The sequence below is a fragment of the Pyrus communis genome, chromosome 11 (assembly GCF_963583255.1).
Source record: "Pyrus communis chromosome 11, drPyrComm1.1, whole genome shotgun sequence".
In the NCBI taxonomy this organism is placed as follows: domain Eukaryota; kingdom Viridiplantae; phylum Streptophyta; class Magnoliopsida; order Rosales; family Rosaceae; genus Pyrus; species Pyrus communis.
Genome location: NC_084813.1, coordinates 14,731,736 through 14,759,592, shown reverse-complemented (window position 1 = coordinate 14,759,592; position 27,857 = coordinate 14,731,736). Strand labels below are relative to the sequence as shown.

Below are 27,857 nucleotides of genomic sequence, written 5' to 3'. Positions count from 1 at the left end.
GGCTGCTGATATGTTTACAAGGGTTATGTTCTCTAGAGTTTAGATTCAATTGTTCCAACCTCATGCTTGGTAGTGCCCAACCTGAGTTTGAGGGAGGATGGATAGTGTGTGTCTTGATAGGATCGTGACAAGTGTCACTAGATTACAGTGAAGTTGTCTTAAGGTTGTTATAAGGTGTAAGCTATAAATACTTGGTTGTAAGATTATTACATTCATTGAGGTGAAATACAGAAAACAATTATTCCATCTCTGTCTCTCTAAACTCTGTGTTCTCTCTACATTTACTTATCTCACAAGAATATTCATACAGTTGACAGAATAACCTGAAAAGATGATCTCTTCATTTAATTACTAATTTTCTGTCAAGAGATACAAATCAAGCAATATTAATTCAACTGCTAGTTTTAGCTACAAAAAGCTGGGAAGTTCTATACATGATACAAACAATGGACTTGAGACTTTAGAGGTGGAGTAGGTGTTGTGGAAGCAGTTATAATTGAGGATTTTCGACCACACCCTCATCCGGTCTCTCTTCAAGACGGGGCATTTTGGCACACGTTTGCGGCTCAGAGTCACTACAGTCAGTAGCTTTATGCTTTAGTGATTGAGGCGATGATGAGTCAGACACGGCAGGTTGTGGGGGTGATGCACAGGTTGATGAAGGCAGTTGTGCGAACACCTGAGCGGAATTAATCGTCAGTGAAGACAAAGCTTGCGGAGAAAGTAAAGCACTGCCGGCTTTCTGCTGATTCTCCAAGATCTTCTGCAAGTATTTTGCGTGTTCCTCTATGCGTAGCTGAAGGACCCTTTGAACCTATGTTTGCAATCCAGAAATATACAAGATCAAAACTGAAACTTTCTTAAATGACTCAAGATCTGAACTACCATGAAACCGATGTGCAGCCAAAAGAACAAAAGGAAATATCAACTGTGGTCTATTTCAAATGAATTCTCACCTCAAGCTGCTCATGCAGTTGCTTCTGAACTTCCATTTGCATGCGCAGAGCCTCGGTGATGTGAATGCTCCTGAGACAAGAAAAATGAAGTTTCACAAATTAAACAAAATAATATCCAAACATTTGCTGAGAAAACTAGATATGTATGAGAAGCAATACTGACCCTTTTCTACGTCCATCACTTTCGTTAATGGTTGAAGTTGCTTTCTTTTCTTCAGAGCTAGAGGCCTTCTTATCTAAGGAGTGAGAGAGAGTGCAGATCAACAATTTGTAAGAACATTCAACCATGTACATTACGGAAAACAGATCTAATCTTCTATTTAGCTGAAAAACCATCCTGTCAAACTATCTAGTGACATTGGATAAACATGATCATCGACAGCCCAAACTGAAACTATCAACCAAGATCACTTTCTAACTCGCTCAAGCCAAGATAAACCTAAAACTATGCCCTTCAAGAAACGAAGGTTTCAAACCAACTGTATGATCATATCCAGGCCTGGTTAGTTCAGTTCTCGTGTCGCAGCCAACTAGCAAATAAATTGTACTTGTGAAACAAAGCTCAATAGCTGATATTACGACTTTACAAAAGCTACGATTTACTTTCAAAATCTGTTCCTACCTTCCTTTTTCTCTGGCATATACCTGGCAAGTCGGTATTTCTGCAGATAACAAGAAATTAACAACATAGGTCAAATAGCTACATTGCGTACAAGATTTGACTCTTATATCACTGAAAACTTAAAGATAGTACCTGTAAGTGGCTTTTCACATGATAAATGGTTAAGCCCTCAACATTCATAGCCTTTAATACACCTTTCGGAGTGGCCTCTGCATGTCAAAGTACACTCATGAGCTCTTCGTAAAAATCGAAATAATGTTGGTGACTTCTGTAAACATCAGCTTAACTAGATTAAGTAATCAACAGAGAAAATTGCTAATTTTATCACTAGACTAACTAATACAAATAGGGCTCCCCCCATTGAAATGGAACAAAATCCCAGTTTAAAGTAGAATATAAGGTGTGGTACTTACTTTCAGCCCCATCAAGCCTGTTAACGGCCTCTATAAAACGCTCATGGAGTTCAGGCGTCCATCGCATTCTTGGCCTATGTGCGGAGGCTGGCCCGAGAGAGGGGTGACTTGTAAGAGCATCAACGAGCGATGTTGTCAAGCGACAACCCTCACTACATGCTGTCAGTCCTATATCCGGGTTTGGTGACGGTTGAGGATTCTCATATATTTCCTATAAAACCGACATCATGGAAAGCAATAGTTACTTGTAAATATATGACAAGAAAATATCACGAAGAAATTTGAAACTGATTAAAAAACAAGTCATTCACAGTTCATCCAAATCTAAAACTTATGTGGTCAAAACTAGAATCGAGTAACATCTATAATTTTTTAGCACATAGTATTTGATGACTATAATTTACTTACGTCAAGCCCAGGATTCTCTCCATTGTCCGTGATAGCTATGTCAAGTTGGTCTGACAAAAATTGTAACTCTAATTGTTCTGTAAGTGCTAGAGTGTCACTTCCATAACTAATACCATGGAAGTTTCCGTGTGAGGAATCTCCATGCAAATTAAGAAAGTCTTTCATGAGATCCTCTGATTGTTTGTCATCATATTGATTGCTTTTATCCTCGCTAAAAAGCGATGGAGATTTTGAATCAACAGCAGAAATGGACTGGCCATATGTTGGAGGATGTGGAAGAAATGGCAAATTCCCAAGCTGACGAGAGGTTTCGGGGCTCGATGAAGAAGACTGATACAAACTGGTACAGAAAACAGAAGAACGTGAAAACGCGCTCTTGGAATGCTGAACAGGGGATCCTTGCATATTAGTAGGAGGTCCAAAAGATTTTTCCCGTATGAAAGGAGACACGCGTGGAGATGAACAATCACTGGCTGTGAAACTCCTGCCTTCTGATTCACTACCCAAAAAATCATGTATTGGGGAAGGGGAATTACAGTATGACGGTTTGACTCCTTTTGTAGTCTCACTTTGTGCTACAGAGATGACACCATGGTGACTCATGATTGCAGACGAAAGCTCAGCCTTCTTCAATCTATCAAATACGTGGTGCAATATACCGACTTCTACTGGTGGAAATCTATATATCTAGATTGAGAATGGATACACTGAATTAGAATTGAAGCTTCAACTTGATGAGCAAAATTGAAATATGGTAAGCAAAATTTCTTTTCATATTCCACCCGAGGCGCCAGCAGAACTAAGAAGCTACATTTCCACAGATAAAGTATATTCCCACACCAGATGCTAATTTCTTAAATATAAAAAAAAAAACCCTGAACCAGTGATTCGGGTACACTCAATTATAAGGCGAAGATCTGCAGAAAAGACCACCGAAACAGGCGATCAGCATTATTTCACGGCATCTAATAACAATACGAAAAAGATAACAAGCGAATACAGCCATTTTGGTCACTGATGACGCACCAACCTAACAAAACCAGAAAACCGTTCACAAACACCTTTACATATGCAATTTTTTTGTCACAATGGCATATGGTAGGTAATGCACCAAGTATAGAGCAGATAACTACTTGCGAATTTGCGAATTGATCACCACATCTGTGAGTTAAATTTTCCTAAATACCAGTTAAAGCCCGTTTACAATGTTCCCGGATTCAAATAGTTGTCAAAAGATTATTCCCCCCATTTCTCACTCACAATTTAAACATTTCAAATATTAGTGCCACAACTTCATTTTGTTGGCAAATGCCCTCCACATGATTTTTAACAGCTTACACTGACACCATCTTTTCCTATATATGCAGGTAAAAAAAGGCTACTTCAATTTTGCTACTTCAATATCAAAAACTATGCCATAGAGTTCACCATGTAACTCTGGTTAGAATTTCTGTAACCTCGGCCGAAGATTCAAACAACGACTTAAACCAGTAAAATTGAAACAGAAAATGGACTCCTCAACTGAGGATTACTAATAGCTTATGAAAAAATGTTCTGCTTAAAACTGTCAAATAGGATAAATCTCCCTCTTCCCTAAACCAACAGGGTCAACAGTTAAAGATTGAACTCAACAGCCTATATACAATCATGGGATAGGATGATTCAGTTCACCCAACTATCAAGTTTTTCCAGAATGGGAAAGTTTTCGTTCTAATTTATATTTTCGAAAATCAAGTTCATAATTATTTTGAGTAATTTGGAGGTCTACACTCTCCGACTCACATTTCTTTTCAACTGAATTTCCATCATAAATAAAACGATAAAAAAAACTCGTCAAAAATCAAAAGAAATGAAAACAGTAGCATGGCAATAGGCTGTTAGTAATTTGAAAATCTTCCCTCATATCATAAATAATTAAACAGAAAAAGCCATATGACTCACCACAGAAACAGAAGAACAATCACTAATTTGGAGAAAAGTTACCAACTAGATGAAAATTTTCAAAATTTACAAGAACCCAAGTTGGAAAAGATCCCCACAAAGAAAATCTTACAGAAAAAACCAGACATAAACATATAAACACACAGATATACATATACAAAGGAAACAGAACAGAGATAGCAATCGAGAGAGAGAGAGATAGAGAGAGAGGGATTGGATAAGAAAATATACTGACCTGGAGGAGGCGAGAGATCTTTGTACATCCAAAGATTCAGGAACAAAGCAAATGAAATGCTGACTCACAGAGACACAGATATAAATGTCTCGCGATGTAAAACCAACAACGTTAACATGTAAAAAAAAATGTTTTCTGAAACGTTTCTCTCTCTCTCTCTCTCTCTCTAAATAAAAGGATGAAGCTTTAAGCTTCCAAACTAATGGCCTTGAGGCTCTCTCCTGTTTGGCTGCGCGCAAATGATTGAGTTTGTGCTTGTGAGGACAAGATGATGAACAGGATGGTGAACTTGGCTCACGCGCTTTTTGAGGGGGAGATCAGTCCACGCGCCAAAGGGATGTGTCAGGTGATGTATTTTTAAATTTTAGCTAGCCTTTCATTTGTCACAGTTGTCAAGTCGTTGTTTGTCCCTTGCAACCATGTGATGTCGTCACCTTTGATTTGTTCCCTTTTTGTAATAATTACAAAAGCACTAACCTAGTCTAATAAGAGAAGACTTGATTAATCATTTTCATCAACTTTTTAAAACTCTTTTCTTTTCTTTGACAAATTTTTGTAACTTGCTTTATATATACCATTTTAAATTCATCCTATTTTATCCACGATGCACCCTACACTTTTCTCCAACATTTTCCAATCACCCTTTCGGGTATGTTTGGATAGTCCAATCTATCGAATAATTCGACTATTTAAATTTCTTAAGTACCATCACATTCACAATTTATTTCTTCAACTACTCGGTAGTATTAGACTCCTGACGAAAAATTGCATCTTTTGATATCAAAGAAATTGTTGAGGAATTGAACTCAAGATTTTGAATGTATAAATTTATATTACTCTAATTAACTGTTTAAGCTACATATTTTTTTACAACATTATTAACAACAAGGAGAATATCAAACAGGTACACATAAGTGATTACCACTCATCGATGAATATATGTTCTAAACACGTGCACGTAATAGCCAAACTTTCTTCTTTTAGTGTATTAATTCTCATTACTATTGGGAAACGTGATCCTTAACAGTTGATTAAAATTTAAAATTTATTATTCGATTATGTTATTTAGACGCATAAAACAAATATGTTTGTCAAATTAAATATAATTTAAATTTAAATTTCTGTGGATGTGCTGGTACGTACGAGTATTCCAACAGTTGAGTTGAGAGTACTCGGAGGAACGTAGTTGATCGAGTCCAAAGATGGCCGTAGCCTGCATTATGCTTTTGCTCTTATCCAACAGAATTGGATAAGGATACTTTTCTAGGCAAGGCAATGGAATTTTGACACGTAAGCTGGTTTATTTACGTATTATTCTAGGATACGTAAGTCTAAGTGGGATTTGTTGGCGTGAGTCAAATATATATTTTAGGAATGTAATCATAATAGGTCACATGAGTGATTCATTATATATTTGGGATTCTTATTTCTTAAATTATAGGACCTCTTGTATAACTATATATATGCCTTTAAGAGAAAAGAATAAAACATACGATTAAACCCTAAACACATATACTTTCATCTTGGTATCAGAACCAAGGAGCGGGCTCGTATTGTACTACCGCGTGATGAGTGGGTCCCCTTGATCCTGTGCGATGATGGTGGGTCCCTTGGCCCCGCGTGTAGAGTTAGTCCCCTTGGCTCCACGTGGTTGTCGATGTGTGGATCTCTCACGTGTGACCCACTAATTGGGTCCCACGTGAGGGGGCATGTTGAAATGTTCCACGTCGAACATATCAATGACAAAAGAAGAGTTTAAATACTCTAATCTCACTCCAACTAATATCGAGACCTTTTGTGTTAAAACCTCACATTTGACTGTATGTGGTAATTACCAAGTTGAGAACAATATCGGTGTTGTTGGAAGTGAGTCATATGGCCCGTCTGTTTGATAATTATACAGGATTAACAATGATATTCATGTGAGAGCCAAAAATTTGGTACATACGTAATATTGTGTTTTGGGGGGAGGATAAACTCATCTTACTTGTGGATAAATTTTCAAACATCTCAAATTGCCCTTTTTTTTTTTTTTTTTTTTTTTGGGTAATAACAAAAGTTTTAGATTTAGTCTTAAGTCCTAAAACTTAAACTGTTTTTCAAATTTAGTACAATTGTAACATGCATATCTTATAAGAAGATTACAATTTAAAAAAAACAAAAAGAAATACATTTTGTCTTATGACGCGTCAAAAGATTAGTAATCCTAGTTCGATCCAGCTTGAAATACCCCATTGATTGCAGTTATATCTTCTTCTTTTTTTAAGGGGACAACGAGTGGCAATTCACAGTTATCCACTTCTTTCGAAAGTCAAGAGGACTCATTGAAATATTTCAGTCTCCTCCTAACAACAAGTCTGACTTCCAGATCAGCAGAGGATTTCGAACTGAAACCTAACCCTTTACCAAAGATCCCATAAAAATGTTACCACCATGTAGATTCTCTGAAGCCAATTAGAGCAAGCCCAGCGTTGGGTTTTGCTCGGGGGACAGGCTCGAAAACAAGGGCCTGAGGGCCGGTGGGAGGGCTCCAGCGTGGGCTAGCCCGACCGAAGGTGGAGGCCCGAGCTCCGGGCCCATGGGGGATTGCCAGCCCGAGAGCCCGAGGTGGACGTGACGTCAGGCTGACGCCAGGGTGGCGTCAGCGCAATATTTAAATTTTTTTGTGTCAAGCGCGTGCACCCCACCCGAGCGTGGGGGCGCGTCGCCGACACAAAAATCAGAAAAAAAAAAAAAAAAAAAAAAGGCTGTCAGTTACCGTTGGGAAGCCACGTGGCTTCCCACGGTGCGTTAGATCTCAATGGTCATTTAATTTGGACCGTTCGATCTCAACGGTAAAAAAAAAAAAAAAAAGTCAAATTTAATATCCACCATTCGATCTGAGATCAACGGTGGATATTAAAATGCTTTATAAATAAAAAAATAAATGAAAAAATAGTTTTAAAAATCTGAAAAGTTACCGTTGTGACACGTGGCACAATCTGGAGTGTTGGAATTCAAATTTTTTTATATCCAACGGCAGAGATTAATTAATTGAATAAAAATTTAAAAAAAATTGTAAAAAATTCAAAAAAAAAATCTGAAAAAAAAATTGTTTTTACTTTTCTATAAATACCTTCTCATTATCATCTACCTTACACAACAATTTCATATTTTCTCAACTACTTTCAATCACATTCCTTTCTTTGTCTCAAAGTTTGAATTCATGTGGTATGCCGTCATTCGTTACAAATCTGATGGAAATCTATCCTCAAAGATTGTGAACAGATTATGACACGTGGCATGCCGTCATTCGTTAAAAATCTGATGGAAATATATCCTCAAAGATTGTGAACAGATTATGACACGTGGCGCGACGTGATTGGTTAATAATCTTATCAGAAATCTATCACCAATAATTGTATTATTTTGTATTATTTAATAATACTTCGGATAATGACACGTGACGCAACGAGAACGATTAAAAATCTTATCCGATATTACAATTAAAATTATTTTGTATTATTTTATAAATAAAAAAAATACTAATATTTTATTGCCTATTGCCAGGGCTATTGAAATGTAACGGTGGAGATGCAAATTCTATTGCTAGGGCTATTTACTGTTCATTAAGGGCAGTTACTGTTCATTAGGTGGATTGAATAATGCATTGCTAGGGGGAGGGCTCTAACGCTGGAGTTGCTCTTAGACGGCAGTTTGAAAATTAATTGTAGTGTGAACTTAGCAAGAAGATGAATTAATTAATTAATCAGTATATGATTAAAAATAACGAAGCGGGGCTTCTCATACGCAACTTGGTGAATAACTTTTCTTCTTTCTTCAGCCCCAAAAGCTCCATCCAAACATCCAATTCCAACACCCATCGTCAACTAGCTGTTTCAATCATTCTATCACCCTTTATATCGTCATCAACTTGTTTATTTTAATTTGTGTCCCCTCCTCTTTCTGTCGGTCTCACTTTCACAATTATTTTAATATTAAAAACAATATTTTACATTAAACTATACCCAAAAAATGAAGATTTGATTTGAAGTACAAAGAATCAAAGAGTAAGCTTTAACCACGTTGACGATCCACTATTTTCTCATTCCCGCAATTTGCAGCTACTTATTTGGTTTTTGGGTTTTATTGTCACTTACGTGCAAAATATGAATTAGATATGCATGCATATTTACGCACATTTCTTTTATGAATTGGTTCTTTTGCATCATGCATGCGAAAACGAACAAGTGCATTGTTTTTTATGTAATTCACGTATTACGTATAGCATTAGGAATCTTTTTAATAAGAGCATAGGAAGGCTATTAGATGCCAAAATGATCGTTACTTTGTTTATCCAAATGCCAAATTTGGTACCGTGGGACTAAATCAATGTTTTAGAAGATAAAAATTAGCACGTGGGGCTAGAAGACTCCGCATATATTTTTGACAGTATCTTCTATGATGTATCCAACGTTGAGACATGTCAAGAAAACTATCTCAATAGTAGGACTTGTTGACAATAAGTTTCATATTTGATGGAAGGAGAGATTTTGCATGAGCTTATTAGTAAGTTAGATTATTCCTCATATTGCCAATTGGTTTTATGATGGAATCTTAAATTTCTTCATGGTATCAAAGCAAGTTGTCTCACATGTGAAACCAAACCGCCACACGCACTCCACGTGACCTCATTGTATTGTCCACATGTTAGGCTTGAAAATTCACCACACGTGAGGGGTGTGTTGAGAATGAATCTCACATTGATGAGAGGAGGGACCTTGCATGTGCTTATAATAGTTTGGGCTACTCTCCATATTGCCAATTGGTTTTCTGGTAGAACTTCAATTTTATTAATAGTATCATAACAGGTTGCCCCACGTGTGAAGCCCAACGACCATATGTGCTCCACATCACCTCATTGTGTTGTCCACATTTTACGCTTGAAATTTTGTCACATGTGAAGGGGCATCTTGAGAAAGAGTCTCACATTTGATGAGAGGAGAGACTTTGCATGAGTTTATAAGTAAGTTGGGCTGCTTCTCATATTGTCAATTGGTTTTATGGTAGAACCTCAACTTTCTTCAGGACTCTCTATGGAAGCTAGAGGTGGCAGAGAGTCCATGAAGAGTTTCACTTTTGAGAGAGTTTCCTTAGCATTCACTACTACAAAATTAGCTTTAGGTGTCGAATGATGGTGGCCGTTTAATAAGTCATTATGTTGGGTAAAACATATCCGACACTAAGAAATGGCGTGTTGAGAAAGAGTCTCATATTTGATGAGAGGAGAGACTTTGCATGAGCTTATAAGTAAGTTGGGCTGCTCTTTATATTGTCAATTGGTTTTATGATGAAACCTCACCTTCTTTATGACGCTTTATGGAAGCTAGAGGTGGCAAAGAGTCCATGAAGAGTTTCACTTTTGAGAGAGTTTCCTTAGCATTCACTACCTCAAAATTAGTTTTAGGTGTCTGATGATGGTGGTGGTTTTATAAGTCATTATGTCGAATAAAACATATCCGACACGTCATTCAGTTAGTGTCAAATAACAAAGAACTTCTGTTAGTTATATCTGACATCAAACACAAATGTCGGATACAACCAACATAAAATTAGTATAACCACCCGGATTTTTGAATTCCAAAAATCCCTCCCTTAACAAGAATTCTTGGCGGATAGTTTGTATATTTTTTAAAATTATTTTAACACATTTTGGTTGTTTTAAAGTTGATGATGGTGGTTATAACTGACATAATTTGACTATTTTATTATTTTAGTATTTTGTCGGTTATAGTAAATGTAATGTTGGTTAAATCCGACATAAGTGATTTATTTTATTATTTTCAAAATTTTTCACCAAAAGTTTTTCAATTTGTTATTTATTTTGTTGACTATTGAAGCATAAGTGGTTTATTTTATTGCCTTCATTTCTTCTTCTTGTTCATCTTCATTTTACTCATTTCCTTCTCTTCATCTTCAATCTTTTTCTTCTCTTCACCTTACCCACTACTAGAATTATGGCTATAGGATACCGATGTTTACATACCATTTGCAATTGGTGTCCATAGACATAAAGCAAGCACTCTTAGTATTTTTTGATGTCTTTATAGTTGGATGCCACTGATATCGGTGGCCTTCAAAATTTAGACACCAACCATTTATGTCTGTTAAATAATTTTATTTCTTAAAAATACTTTTTTGTGCATTTGTGATTAACTGGGCACCAATAAAATTTATTGAACACCAATAAAACAAATAAAAAAACCATTAAACCTCTCTCCCCTTCGCAATAGTCCAACTCCTCCCCTTCATTCCCTCCGCTCACTTCCCCCTTCATTCTCTCTCATCCCTCCCGTATCCTCTCTCTCCCTCTCCTCTTTCATGCAGCAGCGGCTTCGTCCTTCGGTCACCAATGAGCGTCAAACTATACCTCCAGAATCCTCTTCCCTTCCTCTTTCCAACCCTTAAGTTAGTTTCTCCAAATTTGTAGCCGAATTTTCTCAATTTCAGATCTAAGAAATGGTGACCATTGGTATTCCGGCCAATTTCTGACGAAGTCTGCCTGAATTGGGCCTCAACCAAGAGGTAAAAATGACCCTCTCCTCATGGCTGTTCCCTGGTGTAAGTGATTTCTCAAAATAAAAACTTTCAGTTTTTGGATCGATTCTAGATTTCAAATTTTAATTCCATTTTGGGTATGCATGTCGAAGATTGGGGACGAGGAAGGTGAATCAAGGTTGTTTAAAAGATTAGTTATGCAAATTTGTAGTATATTCTTATATCAAAGATATTACAATTTGTTTCCTCACCAAAAAAAAAAAAAAAAGGAAATATTCCTATTCAAATCTGGGTGCCCTCGAAGGCATCAATTTTTTTTTTAATATTATTTTGCAACTTTGCCACCAATGTGAATTAGGGTGACATTGTTTGTAGATGACACCAATGCAATATTGGCAGCCATTGTTACAATAGAGTCCTCTACATAGGACATGTTCTCTAGTTTAGTGGCTGCTTGGTGGCCATTGAGGTTTGCCACCAATGAGAGTGTCCATACTTAACAATAGACACCAATGAAAAGGGTGGCTTTTAGTCAAAATTCTATTAGTGACCTTAAAATTTTCAATTATTTTTACTTCCATACTTTTCATCTTCTATTCCCTTTTTTGTCAAGCAATTCGTGGCTGATTTTTATTTTTTGATTTGATTTTTTTGGGGCTTTATTTTAGTTGACTGAGTACGTAAAGAATAGATCGACGAAGGAATTCTTCAATGGTTCAAGTTTTATTACTAAACTTCTTGATATTTAATTTGTTTATTTAACACACAAGATTATTTATATAGATATTTTAATTTAATTAGTAAGATAAATTAGGAATATTTATGTTCAATTAGTTTATTTTATTCACTTAAATTGTTATGAAAAAATTGAAAGAAATATTATTTGTAAATATTTCTCATCCAACGTAAGGAGAAATGCTAAGTGGACTCTGGGACTCTCCATAAACTCTCTGCAACCTCATGTTATTGGCACAATATTGTATAATGTTGGCATAAGATTGAGTTAACATGTGAGATGCCAAAGAGTCCATAGAGTTTTGTTTTTGAGAGAGTTCCCTTGGCATTTCTCCCAACGTTAATTGTTGTGTTGTTAATGACTAAATTTAATCATTTTTACTAAGATTTTTGTTCTGCAACTAGTTTTCTTTTATACCATAGGATTCTAATGACCCCTTGCCTATGTAAACATATTTTATTGCAACTAATTGTGCTTCTGATCCTTTTCAAAATAACGTTAATTTCATGCCCAGACTAATATTTATGAAAAAAAAATTTATCTACACGCTAAATATTGTGTTTGAAATCAGTGTTCGAGTCAATATTCATTCTTAATATAACTTGTGTAGAATCTGTGTAGAAGTATTAAGTAAATATAACAAGGATTTCTAGCATACGAGGCCATGAGCAGTACAAAAACATGCATCAGTACTAACTTTTGTATTTAGGGTTTCTTATCAAATAACTCTTGAGAAATCAATAATATTTAGGTTGATTAACTATAATTAAGCACAAATGATCAAATGGTTCGAAGGAATCTGTACTAGAAAATCATGCTGTCTACCCAAGTTGCATATTGTTTGATCTTACACTTGTGGCCGCACATTTCCTATATCATTGAGTAATCCAATCTAATCCCTAATTTAATCCAGATCCAGGCCGGTCAGGCTGATCTTCTAGCTAGATTACTCTACCACTTGAACAGTTAATGGCCAAAGTCGCCATTCTCAACAAATGCCATATTTTTAAACAACAATTATTCTCTTTCTCTTTATCTACTATATATGACCACAATTTGATTTTTAGAAAAAAAAAAAAAAAAAAAAAAAAGAGACAAAACATAATCATGTTTTAAGTTTTATAAAAATCTTATTTTAAAGATAACATACAAAATACTGCACCAGCTGGAGTAAACCTTCTTCGTGAATTTTCACTCAAGAAGAGAAAAAACAATTTTGGCACTCGTTTTTTGATCATTATGTGCTCCAAACTGGATTGCAAGTTTTGCAACATTTATCTCTAATTTGAATATGTCTTTCCGCAATTTAAGTTAAATAATTAAGATTATCACTACATTTCAAGCGACAGATGTGTTGATCGTTCAAAGATTTTTCTAACATCGAAGGAAACAATTCACATGAATTTTCACCAAAACTAGTATTTTAGTCAAACCATTTACATGATCATTGGTTGATTTAGATTCCACTTTCAGCTGATTGGCTTCCTCGACAGCATACTGTAATTAGTGGTCTAATAACCAGATGCGTGAATAGACTTGAGATTTTGGCTGTCGCAATTATTTTATGGGATAACTTGATATAGATTCAATTTTGTGAGCCATTAGTAGAATTAGTCCACTTTATTGAAATAGGTCCAATAATTGAGATTCCATGTATGTTTATTTGTGGTTTGTACCATATTTATCCCTTAGGCTTACGAATTGTAGTAAATACACAAAATTTCTTAATTATGAGATAATTTGCGGTTTAACTAATCCCTTAATTGTAGGATTAGTTATAGCCATATAATCATCTCAACCCCCAGTCCGTTTCATCCCTCCTTTTTTCCTTCTTCCAAACAATTCCCCCTATCAATTCTCCTCTTTTTTGTCTCTTCTTTTCATGGATGATATTTGTGTGTTCTTCCCTCCAAATTTGTTCCTTTAATGGAGGTATATTATATCATATTTATATTTTTATGTTCCGTCAGATAGGTTCCCAGCATTTTTCTTCCAATACAATAGGTAGTTTATTTTTGTTTTGCGGGTAGATTTTATCTGCTTTGTAGGTATAAAGCATTTTCTTCCTATACAATAGGTAGGTAGTTACTAGATTATATCGGTCTTGTTTTCTTATAAATAGTAGGTAGTTACTAGATAATATTTTAGTTTGAGTATTTAAATATTCAAATTTTAAAAACTAAATAAATGATAAAAAATTAAAGAATTTAAATATTTTTATCTGAATGGGCAAAATTAATATCAAAATATGTAATTAGATAACTGGACTTAGTTCCAAAAACTACCTAAGTTTTTGGACCTAGATCCAAAAGCCCCTTATTTATTTCTACGTCACTAACAGTCCCCATTTTGTGTTATACTTAGTGGTAGTAGTGGCATAGATTGTCCAACGTGTTCTAACAAAACAAAAATTACAAAATTTATGCAATACATCAATGTACAGTCCCCATTTTGTGTTATACTTAGTGGTAGTAGTGGCATAGATTGTCCAACGTGATCTAACAAAACAAAAATTACAAAATTTATGCAATACATCAATGTATGGGATGCACCGATTTATTAGACAGTTAAATTTTTACAATCTTAATTTAGCTGTTCAGACACCGATATATGAACGAAAATCTTAAATTTTAATTTAGATTGCATTAGACTGTTCAAGCTTCAAAACATTAGACAGTTCAATTTGTACATATATATATATATATTTAACCCATACGAGTTGCATGTGTGACATCGCGTCCCAAACGATAATCAGTATTACTAGATATTTTCTTTGTCTTAGTACTCTCCTAGCATCATAGCATTAGAGCAATGCCAAGGATATTGCAAATTGGGATAGCATTAAAGCAATGCCATGGATACTGCAAATTGTGATAGCATTAGAGCAATCCCATGAATATTGCAAATTGGGAGGGCTACTGCATCCACTAGATTTGCGAATGGTGTAAGAAGAAAAGGTTAAAGGGGGATGAGGAAGTTCGTAAAGCTTGACTGCTTGAGAATAGTGTTTTCCTCATGGAGCTTAGTATTGGCCATTCATATATATAAAAAGGGCAGTAGGTTACTGTGAACACGAATTTTCTTGCGATGAATGAGACAAGAACACGTGTACAAAATAATATTTTGTATTAATTTTAGGGTTACAATCTCTTTTACAATTTGATCCTCTGATTCTATCTTTGTAAGGTGTAGATTTGTAAATGAGTTGTTGACCCAAAGGGCCGTCGGGGCTTGATCTTGATGAACGAGGATGAACGGGTCTTCAAGGGCCTTCGGGGCTTGATCTTGATGAATAGTTGCGTGGATTTCCTCAAGGATTTGATGAAGAACAAAGAGAGCTTTCTTGATCCTTCAAGATTCTTGAGAATTTGGGAGGTTGGATGCTTGAAAGCTTTTAGAGTTTCAAAGCTTCAAGGATTTGGGGAATTATCTTCCACTTTGGGAGTAGAGAAATGTATATGTGAATTGGTCCCCTTGATCCCTTGATGGAGAAGCCTATTTATAAACTTTGAGAATGAATCACCACCATCCTTTTTTTTGGGTGAAGTAAGTGGATGATGTAGGTGAAATGAATGGAGGTTGTAGGTGAACTAAGTGTATGATGTAGGTGAAATGAATGGAGGTTGTAGGTGAACTAAGTGTATGATGTAGCTGAAATGAGTGGAGGTTGTAGGTGAAGTAAGTGTATGATGTAGATGAAATGAATGGAGGTTGTAATTTTAATGCATTAGTCAACATTTATTTCACCGAAATTTCGATGTCTACAGTCACTTTCTTGTAACTTTTTATATGGTCGGATCTGTGGTCACTCAGATGGGTCTCAGTCTACAACTTTTTTCTAGTAATGCATGATTCCTCAGTTCCTTGTCCTACATGCAAGCAAACCAATTGTCCTTGGGCCTAGATGGGGACACAAAGTTGATTACTAATTTAAGAAGCAAAATGACATTTTTTTTTGTTGAAATAATTTATAGAACAACGATCCAAAATCAACAAAGATTCATAACATATCAAATCGGCTTGTTCAATTTTTCTCGAGTACCTATAGGCTCTCAAGTTGACAAAGTAGAGTGAGTTGTGATTTCAATTAGTTCAAAAGAGTTAAAACCTAACAAAAAAATAATATTGTTGGCATATCAACACATATATATATAGGACTAATGCTTGAGAGACTAACTTTGTAGACAAAATTTGCAAACCAAATGATGTCTTACCAATAAAAAATGAGCACGTTTATCAACGCTTAAGTAATAATCCAATCATCAACTTCTATATCAACTAGTTTACAAAGGTTTGTTTACAAATTTATTTTCCCTAGCATAACTCTATATATAGTAGATCATATCCTAGTTCTTAGAGTTAAATCTCATGGTTCAAAGTATGACCAAAGATGAGCAAACAAAGCATATATTTTTGCACCTATTACTTTTTAGAACCATGAAATTTATTTTGATGTTAATTTGTAGCATTTTACAGTTTATGTTTGAATTCCTTAGTTAGGATAATGCCACTTAACACTAGTGGCAGAACCGGGAGAGGAAGAAATTCAAATTTAAAGTCACTTGAAGCAATGGCAGACTCAAGATTTTAGACTCAAGGGGTTTCAATAATAAAGATAAAAAAATTTATATCCAAAAATGCCCTCTCCACTGAACCATTGATCTCCCATTTTGTTACGAAGTGGACCCTTAATGATATTCATAGCGAAAAATGCTCTCCCACTAAAGCAGTTGCAAATGATAAAACTAAAGCCAATTGAAAAAGAAAATATACATATGCAAATTTTTGAAGCATCCCTTTCTTCCACCATTTTTTCAACAATATCACTAATCCCCCTCAATTGAGAAAAATCATTATTAGAAATATGAAGTTTTTTTTTTTGTTTTTTGTTTTTTTTCATAAATATCAAGTGGAGGAAGGGATGGGGGTGAGACTGTGGGGTAGACCTGACATTCGTATCGTGTTTTTTGTGTTTGTGTCATTTTTGTGTCATACCCGATATCTCAACGAGCCATGTCGTGTAATACCCGTTACAGTAAACGGGTAATGTGACCCGACCTAAAATCGACCAGTTAATCTTATTAGATAATATGACTCAACTCGTTACACGTTACAGAAAATATATTTTAAATCAATAAATAATGAAAATGCAAAACATAATTTGACCCCAAAAAAATAGAAAACATAATACTAAATTAGCATATGCATGCCGCATTGACACATAAATATTACTTCAAAACATTAAAAAAAAACATTTGTCTTTGTTACATACTCTAAAATAAGAGTCTAATGAAAATAATATTAGTACATTACTATAAAATACCAAATGTTCAAGGATATGCAAAATGAAGAGAGTTGCGTTTCAAGGTTGAGGAATCATGCACGTTTATATATGCTTTCACATTTTTTTACACTAGTAGATTAATGATTATGCATTTTATTTATTTTGAACTCCCTTAAAAATACAATTCATGAAGGTTTATATGGTTTTAAAAATTCAAACGATGATGTACCCATACTCATAGCATAGAGGATGCAATCATGAGCCTTTGCATTTTTTTTTTCACATTTTTCGCACTTGTAAATTAATTATTATGATTTTTTTAATGTGTTTGGTATATTTAAATTACTTGATACTTTTATTTTGATGTGTTTTATAATTTTTTTAATCCCACTTTTTGCCTATAGTATACTATAAAAATAAATATATAAATAAAACTTAAAATTTTTAAATTTATATAGACTAATAATACAATAATACATATTTAATATAATATATATAAATATTATATATATATATATATATATATATATATATATATATATAAACTATGACTATTGTATTTTATAGTAATTTTTTGTAGTAGTTTAAAAAATTAAAATCATCAACATAACTTTTTTTCTTATTGTATCGAAATAGGTTCCCTCTGTGTCACCTTCGTGTAAACCTGTTAAAGACATGTTATTAACAGGTTCTTATCGTGTGACTCAATAAAGACTTGATTAGTTATCGTGTTGACACGAAACCCGTGATTTTCGTGTTGTGTTAACAGGTCGTGTAAAAAATTGTCAAGTCTACAAGAAAAGTTAAAAAATTGGGGATTTTTTTATATTTTTTTTATTTTTTTATTTTTTTGGATACAAAGGTAAAATTCATCACCAAGAAAAGTTACAAAACAAATGCTCAATAAAGTTGTACAAAGAAAAAGTGGGCCTTGAAAACAACAAAACTAGTAATACACCGAAAGCCTAAGCAAAAGATTAGGCCCACACCAAACAACAAACCAAAGAAAACCAAACAATTGACCAAAACGAGTGTTTTGGGCCAAGACTTAAAACAGAAAAATTTCTTTCTTCGCGTGGTTGTCTTCTCCATGAAGACGGCGCAGTTGCAACCTGCACAGGCCTTCGTCTTTGAGTACGAGGGGTCCCCAAAAATTTTAAAGCAACGATTTAGGGTCTCCAAGGGGTCTTGGGACCTCCCAGGTCCCTCTATGGATCAGCCACTGACTTGAAGGTTATACATGCTTAGCTACGCAGTAATCGTTAATGTTGACTATTACTTTTGAAACTTTTTTTTAGTAAAAGGTATTTATTAACAAAATTCTTTTTGCCAATCAAAAGAAAGTAAAAAGACTGAATTAACCTTGTCAAAAAAACTAAAGAAAAATAACCCAAATAAAAGTTCTGGACAATATATAAAATCAAACACAAAATAACTTTTTTGTTTTTTTTTTTTTCAAAGCCTCACAACAAGATTAACCATATCAGTTTGCCCTACTTTTCTTTTCCATGTTTTTGTCCCAAATAAAATATTTTAGTGTCGGGAATAGTTATCCAAAAATTGTCGCTATAGATATAAACAACCTTTTAAGCGACGAAAAAATCGTTTGAAGGTCATCATCATAAAGCTTTAGGGATCATTTTATATTTTCTCTTTGTAAATTTTATTTTCAAAATTTTAACAAGCATATGCATAGCATGTGAAAATTGCTAGTAAAAACAAAGGAAAGGCCTAATTAAGGGGGACATAAAACAAAAATCCTCATGGGTCTGATCACTTATCGAACCGCAAGGTGAATGGCAAACAAACAAACAAGCCAAATAGTCAATCACTTGAGTACCCTCCTAAAAGAGTGGTGCTGTGCCCATCCCTCAACGGCTTAACCTGATGTTTGCACCCCTCATAAAGTTAAAACCAACACTATTTTTTCACCCAGTAGTATTCTCAAAATACCCTTAATATAACAATTTAATTTAATCCCATTACTATTTCTACTCATACCCCAACTCCAAAAACTAAAACATAGGAGCCTCTCCACCCCTCCACCTCTACGGCTCCACCCAGCACCCAACAACCACTACTGCAGAAACAAAACACATTCAAAAAGGTTTATTTTTTTGTTGCAACTTCAGCAGGAAGTATCAAGTAAAGAAGACCCTACATCATGTGCTTTTTCAATGTCCCCCATATGTCCTTAAATTCTTTGTTTTTTTTTTTTGTTTATGGACAAAAAATCTCCCCAGCTTAAATCTCTCTTTCCATGTCCACAAACTCTCTCTCTCTCTCTCCATTTCTACATTTTATGTATCCGTTTTTTTTTTCCTCCTCTAAATGGACAGAAAGTAGTCCCTGAGAAAAGCCGACGGTGGTTTCACGACCTTCAACATTTGGGGCTTTTCAAAAAAAAAATTTGTTTATTGTTCTATTATTTTTTGGCTTTTTAGCCAAAATAGTTCTTGATATTTACATAATCCATCATTTTAGTCATTGAGATTGAAAATCAATAGAAATGGTCCCTGAGATTGTCCACCATTCATTATTTTGGTCATTCTGTTAAAAACTTCGTTAAGTGTCCTGAAGCTCTTGGCCGGAAGTTTGAGTAATTTTTAAAGCTTCATAACTCAATCATTTCTTAACCAAATTCGACCCATAATATATCAAAATGAAAATAAGAAAGTGTAGAACAAGATTATACCTATTTGGAAGCCCAATGGTTGCTGGAGATGACCAGAAAATAGCCTGAAAGGTGACTGGCCTGTGAGAAAACTGGAAAACTCGCCAGAAACTGGGTAAACTTTAAATGTTCATAACTTCTTCAATACTTAACGAAATCGAGTGATTCAAAAACGACAATCATACTTCTCAATATTACGAAGAGAATGGTACCTTTCTCGACGGCTAATTCGTCGTGGTTTGGCCAGAAAACGGCTTGAAGTGGCTGTCTTGGTCTCGAGTTAGCCATCAAGAAAGGTACCATTCTCTTCGTTTCATTAAGAAGTATGATTTTCATTTTTGAAACACTCGATTTCGGTGAGAAAGAAGTTATGAACGTTTAAAGTTTACCTAGTTTCCGGCGAGTTTTCCAGTTTTTCATCGGACCAGTTACCTTTCAAGATATTTTTTGGCCATCTCCGGCAACCATTGGGCTTCCAAATAGGTATAATCTTGTTCTACACTTTTCTATCTTCATTTTGATATATTATGGGTCAAATTTGGTTAAGAAACGATTGAGTTACGAAGCTTTGAAAATTGCCCAAACTTACAGCCAAGAGCTCTGAGACATTTAATGGAGTTTTTAACGGAATAACCAAAATAATGGATGGTTAATTATCTCAGGGACAATTTCTATTGATTTTCAATCTCAGGGACCCAAGTGATGTGTTATGCAAATCTCAGGGACCATTTTGGCTATAAATCCTTATTTTTTAGGTCATTCTCAAAAAGGTATATTTGTCACTCATTGGACTGGACTGGACTACACATTAGGGTAGTGTAGTCCTGTGTTTGTTACTTACACGGACTAAGTTTATTGGGATAAAGCTGGACTCGTGTACACTATCTCCTTCACTAGGAGGTCTTAGCAAGACCCCCCCAAATACCATGGGATTGTTAAGACTTCGTCTGCTCGCTTCACCAACATCGCCTACACCTGCCAACCCAGAACCGTAGAGAACCTAGAATCCAGAATCAAGTCATCTCATTTCAAATCGTGGAGAACCCCCAAAATCGCCAAACCTTTGTCTGCTAGTTTAGAATCGCGGAGAACCTAAAGCCTAGAACCCATAATCACCAACTCTTCGTCCGTTCGTTTTGAATCGCAGAGAACCCATAGTCTCAAACTCTTCTGCTCGTTTTGAATCTCGAAGAACCCATAATCAAGTCGCGCTCTCTCTCTCTCTCTCTCTCACTTCTCTGCTCTCTACAAATCTGGATCCTACTCAAAACACCCGACTTGAACACTCAACACACTCACTCACTCACTCACTCTCTCTCTCGTCACTAGGTCTTCGTCCTCTATAAACTTCAAAGGAGAGAGACCCAACAGAGAGATACGAGGAGGAGAGAGAAGAAAATCCAAACCAAACCAAAGCTAGAGAGAGGGTAAGCTCAGAACCCAAGAAACCTAGCAGTGTAGCAGCAGAAACAGTGGCAGCAGCAGCAGCAGCAGCGAAGCAATTAATGGTTCTTCTACTGCGGCAAAAGAGGGCCTAAAAAGTAGAAAGAAAAGGCGGTGGTTTGGCTTTTGTAGTAAAAGTTTGACTCGGATTTTCCATAGCTAAAAGCTTGGGATTTTATACAATTTATAACAAATAATATGTTTCAAGTAGTTGAGTTGCAGGAAGACACAAAAAAACCAGAACAACAGCAACACTCCTCTCTCTGCTCTTGTCGTCGTCAGTTCACCTCCGAGCTCGCCTAGGCCCTCTCCGGTAGACAAAGACAGAGAACTTGGTAGGCGAACAACCATGGCCGACGCCCACTTCCATTTGCAACCACAACTTCATCTTAGTCTTTTGCACATCTGCACAAACTCGATGGAATATTTTTAATTTCTTTTAGCGCCTATATTTTTATTTTGCAACCACAACTTATTTTGTACCCATGTATTAATTTCTTTTAGCGCCTATATTTTTAAAAATTCATTTGTACTCATAATTTTTAATCTTTTATCTGTACCCTAATTTATTTATAATGTACCCATTCTTCTTTATTAATGTACTACTTTGTTATATGTGAAATGTACCAATTTATTTTAACACTATGGATACATTCTTTTGCCATTTATTATTTCTTATTTTTACATAGTTTTTATCCATTTATTCAATCATAATGTTTGAATTTTTTTATTGTAACCGTTTCTAATAGTATTATAATGAGGGATTTTAAATTTATAAGATTATAAATCTCATAAAATATCAAACAATTAACGTCAAAACTATAAAAATATAAATATTAATAGTAATATAATGAGGTGTACAAAGTCAAAGGAACTTGATCAAACTTTGAATACTATTAAGGTTTTAATCAAAGAATGTTAAGGATTAGGGACAGCATCCAAAGTATCCCTTTATACATTTATTGACACACCCCGACCCGGAAAGTCCACTAGGACTTCGAATCGAGCTGTGCTGGCCGACACTTGGAAGGTGACGAAGCCATAAAGTGTAGTGATGTGGAAAATGTGAATAAATTTAAACCTAAAAGTGTCTAAATACAAGAGTGCACTGTGAGCAGGAATGCACCCATTTCACATGTGACGTCAGAGCATAAGTAAAGTACAGTAGAGTGGATTAAGAATCATACCATCAAAGGTAATCTTCAATACCGAGATTTGACACAAATCCTCATCGATAAGAAAGCTCACCTATTAAAACCTGGAGGGGCAAAAAGAAACAAGGGTGAGTGGGCCTAAAAATGAAGTTTTAATAAAAATCTTTTGAAAATGTTATAACCTCTCACTGTAAAACCCGTATGGTTTCCAAAAAGTCATACTACGACATAGTATGAAATGAATTGCAAAACAACATCATTAGGGAACTTCAAGTTGTGAAATCTAGGCATACACCATGCTAGCTAGGTTGCTTCTTAGAAGAATATAATTTGATGCATAAATCATGATCGGATTATAGAGTTGGGAAACTTAATCATCAACATAGGAGTTGTTAATTGGATAGTTGATAGCTAAGAATCGGAATAGGATTCTTATTGGTGAAATTGGATGCCATAGCCCTTAACTTCTTGTTTGTTCTTAAGTTTTACTGTTATTGGTTTATTTATTTTCTTAAACTTTTTGCAATTTTATCTTTTAGTATTAATCTTCATAACCAATATTTCCTTTAATTTTCTTGTTCAATAATATTTTCAATTTCACTTGTGCGTTTAGTAGTTTTCAAATTAAATCACCGTTCCTTGTGGGATTCGACTTCGTACTTGCACTTCTATACTATCTACGAACCGTGCACTTGCGGATAAACATGATTAGAATTAATCTATTTTAGGTTGCTCTAATTTACTCATCAATGGAGTTTTGGGTGTTGTTGGTGTATTAAATAGGATGTAGGGGAATTGAGTGTTGTTACCATGATTAACTGCAGTTAATAAAACATTATAGTTGCGAGGATAAGCAAAGGATAAGAGAGATGATTGCAGTTGGTTGAAATAAGTGGAATGCAAATAGGGGGTTTGAGTGAAAAGATGGGATTAAAATCCCCTTTTGCGAGAGTGTGCAAAGACCGAAGGATTAGGAGGGAAACGATCTCACTCAATATTCGTTTGGCAGCCGGATTTGTCGATTAAAATTATGCACGTGGTTGCCTCATGGGGATGCCACGTGTAATTACATGTGTAATAACAAAATTTTATAAATAAAAAAAATATAAATCATTTCAACATTCAGTACAACTGAAAAACATTTTGAATACCTTAGCGCCTCGATTGATTCAGTGGAGAAAGAGAGCAATAAAATTCGCAGACATTGTTCAACATTTCTCATTCCTTCGTTGACTTCATGACCTTGTAGGGTTTAAATTTTGGTTTTTTAATTTTTCAATTGGTTGTAAAGATAAATTTACATATTATATTGAGTTTGTGGGAAGGGGGTGTTAAAAAAAGGAAGTTAGGCTCTCATCCCTAGTGATGACATTTCTTTGATTGAAACCATGTCTTTTCAACTTTTGATCGAAGTTCTTTCATTGGTATTTTAGTTGTCAACTCAACATTTTATATTATTTTGTTATAATTAAGTATTTAATAATTTAATTGAGTGTTTAACTCCTTTTCAGGCAACTAATTATCATAATTTTTAATACAATTAAACTCTTAAATGGCTTGGTTATATTTTCGATCTCTTTTCTTCTTTTCAGTTTGATGTGTTTCCTTTTTAATCCTTTCTTTTTTGGTTCATTGTTTTGTTATCCGCGTTTATATATTATAGGTTGTTGGATGCAATATTTTTTTTGGTGATCCAATTTATTCATATGCAATATCTTTTGTTTATACAATATACCCATAAAGTTTTATGTGTTTGTAATACTTTTTGTTATGTACTATGGGTCAATATTATTATTTTTCATATTATGTACCCATGTATGTTATGGGTACATATTTTTTATTTCTATTATATCCACATATGTTTTTTTATCATAGAATGTATCCAACTTACAATTGTTTTGAACACCATAGGTACATTCATTTGATATTTATTGTTACAAACTTATATTGTTACATTGCTTCTTATCCGTTTATTCAATACAAAAAATTTAATTTTCTTCTTTTTATTGGCTAGTCTTTTCTAATTTATATGCCACGAAATGTAAATTTTTATTATCAAGCAATTAATGCTAAACACACGAAAATGTATATTGATAGTAATATGGTGAAGTGTACAAAGTCCAAGGTAGTTTGATAAAAAAATTGAAAACCATTAAGGTTTCAGTCAAATGATGTTAGTGTCTAGGGACATGATCTAAAGTCTGCCGAGGATATAGGTCTCTTATCCCTAGTGTTGACATTACTTAGATTGATTACTTTCATTGAAACCTTATGTCTTTCCCACTTTTGATCGAAGTCCTTTGACATTTTGCCACATCAGTATTTTAGTTGCCTAAGAGATATATAAGTTGCTAGAGAAGGATCACATGCAATTCGTAAGGAACTCCAACCCCTATCCCCAAGTAAAGAGACAACATGAACAACAACTTGGAGTTTGCCTCCAACTTATAAAATTTCAAAAATACCACCAAATGCTTGTAAACCAAGTGAACCTTTAGCAGCGTCTTTAGCAGTATCTACTTTAATCTATGACAAAGAAGAAGGACACCACAACTTCTAAACAATTTTGGAGCTTTTGAAGGACATTACAATGATGCAAACAGCTAGGATATCTTAAATAAGTTGAATTTTTCATGAAGATTAACCATTACAATGATGCAAACAGCTAATTCAGTCCTTTTTTCTTTTCGTATCATGCAGTAAAATGTCAAACAATACAATTTTGAAACATTTGAAAGATCCTAAACCAAAATTGGCATCACATTCATAAAGGGATAAAATGATTTCTTCGTGTCATTATAATGAAAATATGAATCTGATTCATGATTATATGCATTTCAGCGTTACACAAGGTTGTCTCTGAGAATTTAGGATTCTATGTGAAATTTTAAATGGGGCCCTCCTTAATATAATCTTTTAAGAGTATACTAATATTTTTTTTTAAATACTAATTTTTGTTTTGGACATTGTACAAGGGAAATGATAAACACATACCTTTTTACCCTCTCAGACATCTATGTTTAATTTTTCTGATTGTTTTTATTTGGTTTATTCAATTTAATGGTAAAAAATAAAAAGAGATCTGAGAAACTAAAATGTTGTGTGAAAATCACCTACCAATAAACAAATCTATTATTAAAACTAACACAAACTTTAAAACCAAAACTCATGATCAATTAAGGTACACTCAACTAAAATTTATAATAGCAGTAAAAACATAAAACACCTAAATTACTATGTCAATTCAATAGACAATAGTATTACATATACGTTAAATGCCTTATATTATTTGAATTGTGAGCACTTCAATTCGAGTATTTGAATGATCTCATTTATTGGGGATTTACTTAAGAGCAATATTATGAGTTAGGTAATGCTAGAGAGACCAAATTTTTAACAACTTTTGTAAACTAAATGATGTGGATATTAATGATTGGATTATTACTTAAGTATTGATTTACATCTTTATTTCCTATTGGTGACACATCAATTGGTTTGCAAATTTGGTCTCCCCAGCATTATCCTACGAGCTATGAACTTTATGAGAGAATTAATCTAATATTCTTGTCCCTATTAAACTGACCTTGAATGCCCATTTGGACTCCGAATCGAGCTGTGCTGGCTGACACCTGGAAGGTGACGAAGCCATAAAGTGTAGTGTAGTATCTTTGGGTCACGCCCAAACAATAATAAATAAATAACCTAATGCATAAATAAATAGAAATACTAACGTAGATGGACCTACCTATCCAATTGTTTAACGAATCCAACAAATAAGTTATTGATATTACAGTTTGCAGCCCGTAATATTGACAACTCACAATTGTCTCTATAAGTAAGTAACAAATTCCCGATGATGCAATATTACCATCATGCCCCTCATTGGGAATTACACATAAATCCTCCAATTAGCGCCTCAATCGCGCTCACGTACTGCCCTCTTGGGTGACAGCGCAAATAGCACACAATTTGCTACATTGTAATCTCAATCATTCAAGTACCTGTTCACAATACTCTTTTGTCAATCATGTAAAATTTCCTTACAACATATCAACAGTGCCATACCCAAGACCAAAAATTGTAACCATATTTACAAGCAACTAAAATAAAGATAATTATGTGTTACAACCATGCTAATTGTAGAACGGACAAAATGTAACATGTCCACTAAGGTTTGAATAGCTCGTTTCGAACTAATCACCAGTCTAAGGATGAAATGTGGTACGTGACAAAGCTTAATACACACGGCCTTCAAGAAGGCTTCCCAAGACTTGGAAATGAAACAAATGCCACAGTGAGATACAATAGTAACATGCACACCATGTAGCCGAACAATGTAATTTATCACACCTTAGCGAGTAGATTCATAGTGAATTTCCCCCGAATTTAGCAAAAACTATGTTGAGAAGGCTAAAAGAACACTTAAGAATCTGAGGGTCAAAACAAGTCCATCAATCTAGGATACAAAGTAACTGGAGTGAACGCATGATATCTCACTACAATGTATTTGTTGGGTGATTGAGGAATTAATCGTCACAACTAAAATTTCAGTGGCTGAGCGATTCTTCTAGACAATCTGACTATCCCAGAAACAATATGAAGTGTAATGGGTTTGACACATACTCAAGGTTGACTGAGATGCCTTCTGGCACAAACGGGTGAATATGAAATCACAGTCAAAGTAGATGTTGATCAAAACGTCAAAAAATTTGAAAATTTCAAGAATAAGTAATTTAACTAAATGGTCTAAAATGTAGTCTCTCTAGACCAACGAAAAATGAGCTGACTAGTCAAATCGGTTGATAATCACTGAAACATCATCATGATATCCACATATGCAAGATACCTTTTACCATGAGCTTATGGTGAAATGTCCCATCTTCATTCGAATCCAGAAAGTGATTATAATCACTCAAACGATTTCTTGATTATTCGCAAATAACATCATATCCAAACTTGTGAATTCTAGCTAAAATGAAATAGGAAAGGCTGAGAATGCTCAAAGGTAAATATGTTTTTGCTGCTGTAAATAGTAACTACGTTTGCACAACTGGGATGATACACGATAGTGCAAGCGTAGACGTTGTCCTGGTTCTTCCATTGCCATTGTCAGAAATCTAATTCTTTTCAGATGAATATGTACTTGAGAGGTCTAAGGGTGATAAAGATTTTAGACGCGTTACTCCACAGAGAAATGTCATCCGGTTTCCAAGTAAAGATGGTAACTGTTGAATCAAAGTCATAAGTAAGATGGTTCATTTTGTACAGTTCTAATCGTTAAAAATATAAGTGATACTTTGTCATGTTGCTTCCGCATAGTCGAAACATACAAAGAACACGTCATCATGGATTTTCAAGATAGTCAAAGTTATTGAAATGTGTAAAACCAATGTGAGATGACACAATAGTTCAGTTGTCAGGAACTTTATTCATAGTCAACATCCCAAATTAAAC

General features: G+C 34.6%; 1 protein-coding gene across 4 annotated transcripts; it reads right to left on the bottom strand.

The window, feature by feature from the left end:
• Window positions 1-324: 324 nt before the first annotated feature.
• Window positions 325-4,836, bottom strand: LOC137707837 (myb family transcription factor PHL6-like). Of its 4 annotated transcripts, none has more exons than XM_068446764.1 (9): window positions 4,576-4,836; window positions 3,397-3,460; window positions 2,400-3,015; window positions 1,992-2,202; window positions 1,711-1,787; window positions 1,579-1,618; window positions 1,120-1,192; window positions 957-1,026; window positions 325-814 (listed from the first exon to the last, which is right to left on the bottom strand). In XM_068446764.1, the coding sequence occupies exons 3-9, from the start codon at window positions 3,000-3,002 to the stop codon at window positions 491-493; spliced, it is 1,398 nt and encodes a 465-aa protein (XP_068302865.1). In that variant the 5' UTR covers window positions 3,003-3,015; window positions 3,397-3,460; window positions 4,576-4,836; the 3' UTR covers window positions 325-490. The 4 variants fall into 4 exon arrangements, with proteins under 4 accessions (XP_068302865.1, XP_068302863.1, XP_068302862.1 ...); XM_068446762.1 differs by having other exon boundaries at window positions 3,397-3,429; window positions 4,576-4,834; XM_068446761.1 differs by lacking the exon at window positions 3,397-3,460 and having other exon boundaries at window positions 2,400-3,316; window positions 4,576-4,834.
• Window positions 4,837-27,857: the final 23,021 nt, after the last annotated feature.